Below are 12,377 nucleotides of genomic sequence, written 5' to 3'. Positions count from 1 at the left end.
TGAGAGGCGACAATCTAATTGTAGTGGGAAACATGTTAGCGAGGTTGAGAAGACTGATATTGGTAATGATGTTTCGGGGCCGGTCCTGCAGCTTGGCGAACTCTGGGTTCAAGCTGATGTGTTGGAATTGCCGGATAGAGGGGCATAATTATCACGATTGTTTTGCTGATAGAAAGGTATTTTGTTACGGATACGGTCTTCCTAGCGTGTATAAACCAAATTGTCTGAAGTGTAGGCTGGGAACCTTGCGTGCTCCCGGGGTACACAACAATACCCTCGGCCGAATTAAAAACGCGAATTCTAGCTCCCGATCCTCCATCTTTGATTTTACCATGTATTTCTTCTTACAAACCTATTTTAAAACCAATCATTCCGGACGAAGAAAGACTAAAATCGTATGAAAAGAAAAGGGCTGAAATTTTTAGATATGTAAACGAAATTCATTTTATCCATAATTTTAAACGTTCGTCCGTCCCAATTAGTAATTTTTGGAATAAGATTACATCTCTCCGTAAAAAGGTTTGCTCGTCTATATCTGCTTTAACTCGTAATAAATCTGAAATGCGACTTTACGCTGAGGTGAAGATCTTGAATAAAATTTATTTAGGTCTTTTAGACTCTGGCGCGCAAGTTTCGTGTATCGTAATAATGAAAACTTCGTCGCTCGAAAAACTTCCATTAAAACCGCCGATGGCCGTGAGCAGATCGTATTCGGTACTTTTAGACTTTCAGTAACCTTTAGGGGAAAGTCTGAATTAATTGAATTTTATATTGTCCCTAGTTTAACTCAGAATATGATTTTAGGTATTGACTTTTGGTCTAAGTTTCAACTTGCACCTCAACTCATTTCACAAATTAATGATCCCGCGTCAGGCTCCTTGGAGATTGATCCAAATATACATACTCTTTCTTTTGTTCAGCGAAGCCGCTTAGAAGCTGTGAAGGGCTTGTTCCCATCGTATAATTTTGAGGGCTTAGGTAAAACGTCGTTAATGGAACATAAAATAGAACTTGAACCCGGTTCCCGTCCTATTACGCAAACGTATATTCCAATCTCACCTGCAGTGGAAAAGCTCGTGCACCGAGAAGTTAATAAAATGTTGCGATTACTCGAGATTGAAGAGGCGCGGAATAGCCCGTGGTCGAGTCCGGCAGTCTTGGTTCGTAAGGCGGATAAAACACGTTTATGTTTGGACCCGCGAAAAGTAAATAGCCTAACATTTAAGGACGCGTATCCGCTCCCGCATATCGAAGGTATATTAAGTCGTTTGCCGCGTACTAAGTTCATAAGTTGTTTGGATTTACGTAAGGCTTCCTGGCAAATTCCTTTGGAAGAAAATTCTCGTGAACTAATCTGTTCTACTGTTCCTTATCGACCATTGTATAGATACTGTGTTAATTTTGATACTGGTTGTGTAATGCGCCGCAGGCATTATTTAGTTTTATCTGTCCGAAGTTAAGTATTTGGATTACATTATCGGGAAGGGTACGTTACGCACGGATCTGGATAGGGTTTTGCCTATTGCTGACTAACCGTCGCCAAAGACGGTTAAACAACTTCGTCGCTTCTTGAGCATGGCCAGCTGCTACCGTATGTTTGTTCCGAATTTTGCATCAGTGACCGCTCCTTTGACTAATCTGCTTAAGAAGTCTAGGGTATCCGAGTGGAATAGGGAGGCGCAGAGTGCCTTCGACGGTTTGAAATATCTTTTGTCCTCTTCTCCCATTTTAGCTAACCCGGATTACTGTAAACCCTTTTTGATCCAGTGTAATGCGAGTAAATCAAGAATAGTTGCGGTTTTGGCGCAATTAAACGACGAGAATGCTGAAGTTCCAATTGCATTATTCTCCCAGAAGTTGAATATTGCCCAGAGAAATTATAGCGTTACGGAACTGGAGTGTTTGGCTGCTGTCTTAAGCCTAAAAAAGTTCAGAGCGTATGTGGAAGGACAAGATTTCACTATTATCACGGATCATGCGAGTCTGCAATGGCTGATGCGTCAAACCGATTTAAGCAGCAGATTGGCGAGATGGTCTCTCAAACTTCAGGGTTTCAGATTTAAAATAGAACACCGCCGGGGCACACAAAACATCGTACTCGATGCACTTTCAAGACAGGCTCCAATAGTAGACTTGAGTACCGTTTCAAATATAAGAAATACGTAAAACTTAAGCAACACATTTTCGAATGGTAGTCGGTTTCCTGATGTTCAGATTATGGCGATCAGCTCCGTGAATCATATAACTGCAAACTTTGGATTCCTGAGGAATTGATTACCGAAACTATTGGTAATGCATACATACCACCGAATAAGTGTAATGGAGGAATTGCAAAGACGCTGCAGAGATTATGAACATATTTCTTTTGACCGTCAATGACGACCGATGTAAAGGAGTTTATCGCGAAATGTGATATCTGTCAGCGAAGCAAACCAGCGAATATTCCATTACGCCCACCTATGTCTTCTCAAATTGTGATTCAGCGACCATTTCAGAAACTTTATATCGATTTACCTGATCCTTACTCCCGATTTAAATCTGGTAATATAGGCCTGATTACTGTCCTCGACCATTTGTCTAAATTTCCATTTTTGAAGCCTATTTAGCGATTCGATTCTTCTGTAATTTGTAGCTACCTTAAGGAAAATATTTTCTCTGTGTTTGGTACTCCGGAGATGATATTTTCGCGAATTTCATGGGCGAGCTAGGCATTCGTCACATTACTACTGCCTTGTACAGTCCACAATTAAGCGCAAGCAAGAGAGAGAACCGTTCAATAATAGCAGGGATTCGTTCGTACTTGGACAAGGAGCAAAGTAATTGGGACAAAAACATCTCCGATATAGCTGAGAAGTTCTTACCATCAAACCATAGGATTTTCACCCTACCACACATTATTTGGCTTGCATATGACGAACCACGCGGAGGATTTCGAATTGCTACGCAAATTAAAAGTGCTACACAAATTGTGGAGAGGCGAGGATGTTGAGCTTAGTGCTGTAGATAGGGAGCAATTAATTCGGGCTGAGATCCTGGAAAATATAAGTATCACCTTCGAGCGTTCGGCTAAGCGTTATAATTTGCAGTCCAGGTTGCGCAACCTTGCGGTGGGAAACATGTTATTTCGGCGTAACTTTGTTCTGAGCGACGAGAGTAAGAAGTATTGCGCTAAGTTTGCACCAATCTTTATTAAGGCTAAGCTTCTGGCGATGCGGGGAAATTGCATATACGAGTTGCAGGATGAAGGGACTGGTAGGATACCCACGTACCATGCGCAAGATATAAAGTGTTTCTGCATTTCGCACCCTAATTGCCTTTAATTTTTTTTTTTTAAAAACAGCTTGTAAATTTTTTTTTGCCTGGTCTTCTTTTTTATATTTTCTAGCCTTTCTTTCAATTTTTCTTTGGGTTCTTTTACATAGCTATCACACTAATTTTTTTTTGTCCTATCCCTTTTTCAACTTACACAACCGTGTCGTGTAACTTGCCTTGTAATGGGCTAGGTGTACGCACTAGTCCATAACAGAAAACAGAGGTCCCGGCGCAAAAAGGCATTAGATATGATTTTGCCTCTAGGGCCCCAGAAAAATCTGACATTGGAACTTTTAAACACCGAAATAGCTGTATTTTAAGATTTTCTGAAAAAATTTTTGTATAACAAAAGCACGTTTTTCTTTTATATTTTATCCCAGAAATAAGTAATATGTTTTACGTTACTATTAGAAAAGCAAACCGAGAAATAAATAATATTTGAAAACATAATGATCTCACACATTTTTGGTTCGAAAAATCGAAATAAGCTTAACGTAAATAAACGTCAGCTTTTATCAAAGACATGAAATGTTTTGTGGCATCTGAATATTAAAGCTTCATTTGTTGTTATTTTGAACATTATGTTTCGTCAGCAAGCTTTAAAAAATATACATACACAATTTATGTACGAATGTACTTAAAATTTTATTTTTATTGTTTAAGCGAAAAACTGGAAAATGCTAAATTCCAATACATTCATATGTACATACATACATATATTTGAATAAAAATATTATTTTATTTATGCCTAAACCTTTCCTTTATTTGAAAAATATATTTTTGTACGTTTACTTCCACGACTTAATAATTGTATTTTTAAAATTTATTTCTATATGCCAAACCACAGTTTTGAATATTATTCAATACATATAGAAAGCTTAAAAAATATTAGTTAGGAAGCTTTAAAAAAATATGCATACATAATATTTATAAATATTATACATAAATGTACTTAAAATTTACACCAGACTGCGTGGTGGGTAGCGTGGTATCTTATATTTCCCTTTATAATTCTATATTTTATTCATATTTCGTATAACTCTTCAAAAAGCATCTTCATTTTACATTATATATATAGCTACTTCTCAAGTGTCAAACAGTACGGGTAGTTCTAGTAGAGACATGGGACAAAAGGCATTAGATAGGGTTTTGCCTCTTGGGTCCTTCATCACCACCCCCTGTACAACCTACTCCTTCACCAACTCCCAAGATTATTTGAGACCACTTTTTACAAAATAGTACTACATCCTGTAGGGGTAATTTTTTATTTATTTTCGGTGGCAAAAATATTGTATATAAATTCTAATTTGGAAGTGAGAGTTATAACAAAAAGGGAACACTTTTTCAAGAAAATTCTTAAGACTTAATAAAATTTACATTGTTTTATAATAAGTATGTACGTACGCATTTAGTAATGAATTCTTTTCGCGATCTGCTGCAAAATGTAATAGTAAGCAAAATATAAGTGTATATTAAATTTCTTGGCAATATATTTTTAGGACAAAATTTTATAAGAGAATGTTATTCTATTGCATTAAACTTTTTTCAAATACAGTATTTTCACAAAAATATTTAGAACGGAAATTCGCTGGTATTGATTTGTAAGGGTAAAGCGTTTTTAATTTAATTTTAAAAAAATAAAATTATCAATTAAAAAAAATTCATCTGGCAAATTGCATTTTTCAGGGTTTTGCATAGAAATCGTATGCTATACGCATTAGCCTCTATATAGTATTAGTATTAACTCATTATACATTCACGCGTTTTATGCGCATGTATTATAAAATCTAAACACATACGTGCATGGACTTTAGTAGCGAATTATTTTATGCGTATACAGCAATTGATCACTTAAAGTACTTATTGTCAAATGTATTTTACGATTTTATGCGACATAACTCAAAGCGAGGTTCTAAAATAAATTACTCAAAAGATATTAGATCTCAGAGGAACTAATTATTTAATTATGTATTTTTTGGTAATTATTTAAAAACTTTTCTTATTTTAAGTTTTATCCTATTATTTATCAAGAAAAAAACATATCTATAAGTATATTATGAGAGTGTTTTTGAAGAAAAAGAGTAAACTTAAAATATCTCAGACACAGAATGGACCACAATTTCAAAACTACAGACATAATATTTGCAAGGCTTGCAATGCAAGCACACACGATATGATTACAAAACGAGCACCTAGAAATTGTTTATTAATGAAAGTTAATAAAATAGTTTTCAATAACAAGCTACATAATTATGTTTTAATAATATTTTACACAAAATTAAAGTTATTCATTTTACATTTGTATATTTGAAGTATATTATGTTGTCATGTGGAAGTATGATGTATCAGCTTACGTAACTCTCGCCCTTTTATTTGAAGGACACATAAATTTTTGTTTGTTTTCTTTTAATTTGTATGTTTTTGTAATACGATCTCAGGGTGATATAAAGTTTTCTTCTAGAATCTTTTGTGTAAATAAATTTGAAGAAGTATCAGAATTACGAAGAAAATTGCAATTGTGCTAATTGTTGTTATAAGTTATACATATGTATGTTATATTAGTTTCGAATAAGGTGGCAAATAGTCTCAGGAATGATTTGTTGATCAATTTATAGCAAAAAATTGTATGGGGGCAGATATAATCGTTTTCGAGCTACAGCCCGTTGAAAAAAAATGTATTGGACTTTTCCTGCATATAAAAAAATGCATAAAAATATCAACACAAGCTTGTTTTAGAGACGATTGATTATTCTTTATATTTGGTCTTACAATTAATTCTTTTTGGAACTTTTTTTTAAAAAGCTCGAAATTTCTCAAAAATTTTTGTTATTTTATTGTTTTTCCTATATGTCTGGAAAATTCAATTTTGGGATAAGGTACGTTCTGCTCCTCAATGCAGACCGAAAAGGCCTATGCTAACGTTGTAGATTTCATTGCTCTAATTTTGGACCCTAAAGGTTCCCTTAGGCCAGCTAAGAAATGGTTTAAACTCATTTCCTCATAAAGGTGTTTTTTAACACTAATTATTTTAGAATCCCTTTCATGAATGTTGATAAAATTTCAATCCGAAAAATTTCAATCACTTCACTACAAAATCTCTCCACAGGCATGTTACTCTGCTTTAGTTTATGTAAGTCACGTATAAGTGACGTCTCAGTACGCTTTTCTGCGTAATGTAAAATTGAATTTTCCCTAATTTGAATCCGTTCTAATGGCGTCTCCACAATCCATTTGGCTTGATATTTTTATTGTGTGAAACCAAAAAATGAAAAAAGTAAATCTTATAATTATTAAAAAATAAATATAAATTGATTGCAAAAAAAATTATTTTCAAACTTTTCTTAAATTTATATATATTATTAATATTTAAATTATATAAATATAAATTTATTATATTAAATTTATATTTATACAATTTATAAATTATGTTACTTTCGTAGTAAAAACTGACAAAAAATTTTTTATGGTGCCATAAAAAACAAATTTAAAATAAAAAAAAAATTTAAATGATGAATCCAATTCGCAAAGTACAATCTTGTAAAAGCAATAGTGGAACAAAAAAGGTGCAATTACATAAATTTCTAAAAAATCCCAAATGGATAAATGAATGATGTAATAAATGATCGAAATTTCTAGATAATGCCGCAATATTACACATATTGTTCTTTACTTTCTTAATCTTCAAAATGTACTTTTCCGTAAAAGATGGTTGATAGAGACCAAAATTGCTTTTGCCAAATCAAGAGAAACCTTCAGAAAAACATACGAGTATCATACGTATTAAGAGATCAACAAAGCAGGAAGTAATTGAATTGCTGTAAACATCAACATCTGGTAAATCCACGAACTTACAGGTATAGGATATTTCTAAATTTTTCTAAATTCGGACTACTTAAAGAACCAACTGTTGCCATCTCAGGCTCCGTTTATTGAATTTCGTCAAGCTTATATTACTTCTGAAATCCATTAATAACTATGTATATACATTGAACATTTGTTGCAAAAAGTTTGAAAAAAGTAAAACCATAGCGAATTTCCTCTAAAATTTTTTGAATTTCAATCAAAATTTTAAAATTCAGTTTTTTTTTTACCAAAACGGTTTTTAAAATGTCAACTGCTTTTGAAAATGACTATTTATTGAAGAAAATAAATATTTGCACTTAAAACTTAGTGGAAAACTTAGTAAGAGCTACAAGTTTGAAGTTGTAAAAGGAAAAAAAAAATCAGATAAAAAAATGATAAAACAATATTTAAAAATTAAAATATTTGATTTAATTTCTTAAATAAATGGTCCTAAGTAAAATTTCTTTTAAAATAGCGTATCTAGAATAGGTAGAAGAAATTGGCTTAATCAATCATATCTTTGATGGAATGAGATTCCCGTGATATAAAAACATTACTATAGAGTTTAACGCTGTTTGCAATTAAAAAGTTTTTTGCAAAGTTAATTATAAACTTTTGTTAGAGTTAGAAAAAAAAGTTAGATAGAAAAATTGGATATTCCATTCAATATCTCAATTTTCTATCTAACAACAATATTCTTTTTCTATTTTTGTTATCTAACAACATTATTTGTTAAAATTTTTCCATTATCGGCTTTTTACTGACCAACCGTATCTTTTACTTGAATTTTTAAAAAATCGGAATCTACCGTCCTTGAACATTCTGGATATAATTGCCTGTACAAAAAGCCGAGATAAACAGCAACTTTATCAAAAGCTTATCTTTGTGACTTATTAATGGTCATGGCATGCGCAAGAGTGACAGTTGAATTGATGCCAAACAAAATTAGGCGGAAGCGCTGGATAATTCGAATTATCCATAGAAGTTCTAAGGATAAAATGAACACTTCTTTTTTTAAGAATTTTTTGTTTTTACGATTTCGAGAAAAAAATGGTATTTTTCAAATATTCATAAATAAAAACATGAGTAATTAATTTGCTTTAGATTTTTTATGTATATAATTAGTTCGTTTTGCAAAAGTAATTTCAAAAATAAAAATTAATATACAAAATTTGTGATAACATGGCGTCACGAAGTTGGATAAATTTTCAAATTTAAGCATTCCATTACAAAACTGAGCTACTTTCAAGCCCATCAAATTTAAAATCTTTAATTGGTAATTTATCTACAGCATCCAAAATGAATTCAAGTGAAAATTTCAACTTTGGTAATAGGTTATGTAATGAGTGGTACACTTGTTTTGATGAATTTCTTCCACTAGCATCAAGCAAACTTTCAAATGTTTGTGATACATTTTCAGTACTTGCATCAACAAAATCACTTTCATCAGTAAATGAACGTCCTCCGCCTAAATAGTCCACATAATCGTAGTCTCCAACAAGTGGATTGACTTTTGAATAATATATAGCAGCAAATGTAGAATAAATTATTAAAACCGCTGTTGCAAGCTATAAAAAATTAGAAAAGAAAAATTTTAGTTTTAATTTAGTAACTATTTTACTGTAGTTGAAATTATTTTGAATTTTTATTTATAGTTGAAATTTTTTTGCGTTTTCACCACGACTTATAAAAATACAGGCCTGAAACCCAAAAGTTTTGTGTTTAAAAACATTACAGAAATTGATTTAAAAAAAATCTTTTAAACTTTGTTCATTTTTTTTAAGTTTTCACTTACTACACTCGAGGCAAAAAAAAATTTTATTTTTATCTTTTTAATAACCTTATTTTTTGCGGTTTTTTACTCAAGTTGGAAAGTAAACATTTGATATAAATATACCTGCTTACTATGTTTATTTAGCTATATTGTATTAATTATAATAATACGCGTCTTCTTTTTATGAATGTATTTATTTAGTTAGTACTTTAATTTTTCAAATATCCCCTTTTGCATACCACCTTGCAGAAGTCGAAAATATGGAGTACATTTTTTGTAGCGGTGTTTCCAATAGGCCTTATTCACATACTTAGCAAAAAATATGCTTCAATGTAAAATTTTAGTTTAGAAAAACTAAAAGAAAAACAAAACAAAGAAAACTAATCTCATCGCTTAGTCACACGTGTAAATAACATAAAAAAATGTTACATAATATTATATAACAGACTCTTATAATGCTTCGTAAAGAAGTATGAATATTATTTATATAGAAGCACTATAAATTTTTTAGTAAATTATTTTAAATTAATTTAAAATTTTAAAATTTTGCTTTTAGTAAAATTATTTAAAATTACATTTAAAAATGTTTTACACATAAAATTTTCTTTAAAAAAATTTATTAAAATTTTATTAAAAAAAAAATATGTATTTTTTATTTATTCAGTGTACAAAAAAAATTCTCATCTTTATAAAAATTCAGGAACGCGTTTTATTAAAATTTCCATATTTTTTGAAAAATTTCTCTGCGAAACTGATTTTTTTGCCAGTCGAAAATATGAATTCTAAACTTTATTTTTATATAAAATTTTTGTAATCTTAATTTAATTAAACTTGATTTGAAAACTAAAGCTACTAAAATTTACTAAAGCACATACTAAAATTTTGAAACAAACCGATTTTTACTCTTAATTCTTTCTTATATTATATTGCTTAATATCTTAGGAAATTCGTTGATCAAAAAAATTTGGGAAAAACTCGAAATTATATTGATTCAAAATCGTAGTTAGTTCAAATTTTGAGTTGAAATTTAAATTTTGATATGTTGTTCAGGAATGTCCAAATTTTTTTTTCAGTATAAAAACTTTTAGGGTTTAGTAAACTTTTCGTATAGAAAGCTTGAAATTAAAATAGGCAAAAATCATAAATTTTAAAAATGAAAGAAAAAAAAAATTATTCTTGAGACATTCCATTTCGACAAAAATGCATATGAACTTTTAGCAAATACAAATGATAGTTTTGTTATATTTTATTCGATTATTGTAAATATTTATTTACGTAAGTACATATGCATATATCTATTTAACACAAATATAGTTGAACCAGAAAGAAAGACAAAACCTTCAGTTATCTAACAACACAATTTTCAGAATTTAACTTACTGTATAATATTTTTATCTTTCACCGAGATTTTTTTTAGCTGTGCATATTATGTAAGTGAAGCAATCTAATAATTATTATACTTTATACAGGATACAGATCTTTTGTGTAGCGTTTATTAATCGTTATTTAAGTGTTCACGAACGAACTAACCTTAAAGAACGAATCACTTCACTGAATTTAGCTGATTGATAAAAGCAAACGAGAAGAATAAATGAAATAATATACACCCAAAAGTGACCAAATCAGTTGCCAATATAAACACAATGCAAGTAAAATTGAACGATGTACTAAATCCAATACTCATAAAAACGAACCAAATACTCCAATATTGAATATTGATAAAACCGAACGAGAAGTGGAATAAATGAAATACTGTACACACAAAAGTAACCGAAACAGTTGCCTATATAAATACAAGCGATATAAATATAAAAACGAATGAGACCTAAAGTAAATGAAATTTTATTCTATACAAAGAAAACGATTTATGCAGTCTTTGAAATAAAGTAAAAAATAATTTAAAAAGGGGTTAACATAATGCTCGTTTTTAAGGGTGATTGTGTGAGTTAAGTAAAATAATTATATTTTTAAATGACATGGAATTTACCGTTAACTTTCTGCGTTTATAAAAAATTGAAAAAGCTTGCGGCTTCGCAAATATAAGGTACCAAATATTCAAATGTTATAAATTTCGAGAGATGATAACTTGAGAGGGGGTGGAGCTGGGAAAAAATTTTCTTCTAACCAAATGAACTATTTCTTAGTGTCTCAAAGCTAGTAAACTTTTAGGCTCTCACAAAAATGAGACATGAATTATAATTATAACAAAAAAACAAGAGACATGAATTATAAATAAAATCCAACACAAATAAAAGTGAACAATATACTAAATAACCTATTGCTATATGCATAAACTCCTATAAAGCAAAATATATATTAATGTTTGTTCATGTTGATTTTTGCGTTTGTGTGTATTGACAAATAAGGAGACTATAGCATTTCTTTAGTCCACATATAAATTTCGTACGAGAAGGATGTGTCGCTAAGCGGTAAAATAAGTTATTTGCTGTTTAAAATTGAATTTTCATTTAAATTTAGTAAAAACACTTTTCCCGATAAGTGCTATCTTAACGACAGCCCCTTATACGGAATTCAAAAAATAAACGAAGGTCTCTTTTTACGGAAAAGAAATTCGATTTACGGAAGATTTTTAAAATGTAAAGAAAATTAGTAATCTAAAAAGTTATAATTTTTATATTGTAAAAAAACTTATTTCTAGGAATTTTTTGTTTCAATATACATATATATGTTAAATATTATGTAGATACATAAAAAATATTGTGATTATGTGTGTATATGTATTTCAATGTTTTATACAAAACATATATCAGAGCAAAATAATGCAAAGAAAGTAATTGCTTTTTTCCAAGAACTAAATTTCTTGTTGATTCTTGTTGTCTAATGTTGTAACAATAATAAAATCCTACCATATTTTTTGCAAATTAACAAGAAATATATGTACGTATATAAGTACGTTTATGTAAAAAATTATGTACTTGTAACGTAATTTAAGTAAGAAGATTCGATTTACGGAATTTTGTTTTATTCGAATTACGAAATTTCGATTTTTTGAATTTCTAATTTTGTTTTTTTTTTCTTGAAAGTTGACTCTGAAGAGCCCTTATCCTTTTTTAAGGAAAAAAGAATCTAAAAAAAAGATTTCAGTTTTTAACACAGACAACCTTTCTTGTCTTTCAATTGGAGGGTAGTGAACTACAGAATAAAGGTTTTGAATAAGAATACTGCCCTGGTAAGTATACGTCCACCATCTAGAGAGAGCAACTCTCATTTTCCTTTTACGGTTTTAGAGTTTATATGTAGAAAAAAAATGTTCACAGTTCTTTTGTGTTTTAGGTAATTTGCGTCTAAAAATACCTAAAAACATTTTTATATATTTAAAATTTGGAGTTTTATTCTGATGTTTGCAAAAAAAAGGAGGAAGTTTTCATTCAAAATAAATTTTATTAAAAATATGTTTCCTAAAAATTATAGAAAATCAAGCCACACA

General features: G+C 30.2%; 1 protein-coding gene across 1 annotated transcript in view; it reads right to left on the bottom strand.

The window, feature by feature from the left end:
* Positions 1-8,260: 8,260 nt before the first annotated feature.
* LOC129614448 (uncharacterized) overlaps positions 8,261-12,377 on the bottom strand; it is a 61,003-nt gene continuing 56,886 nt past the window's right edge. Inside the window, exon 3 of the mRNA XM_055529035.1 lies at positions 8,261-8,723. Within this exon, the coding sequence (XP_055385010.1) occupies positions 8,382-8,723 (342 nt within the window). The 3' untranslated portion in view covers positions 8,261-8,381. The remainder of the gene's footprint in view (positions 8,724-12,377) is intronic.

The sequence above is a fragment of the Condylostylus longicornis genome, unplaced genomic scaffold (assembly GCF_029603195.1).
Source record: "Condylostylus longicornis isolate FDR11 unplaced genomic scaffold, ASM2960319v2 ptg000109l, whole genome shotgun sequence".
Classification (NCBI taxonomy): Eukaryota; Metazoa; Arthropoda; class Insecta; order Diptera; family Dolichopodidae; genus Condylostylus; species Condylostylus longicornis.
The sequence above is the reverse complement of the archived record's forward strand: the minus strand, read 5'-3'. Positions and strand labels throughout refer to the sequence as shown.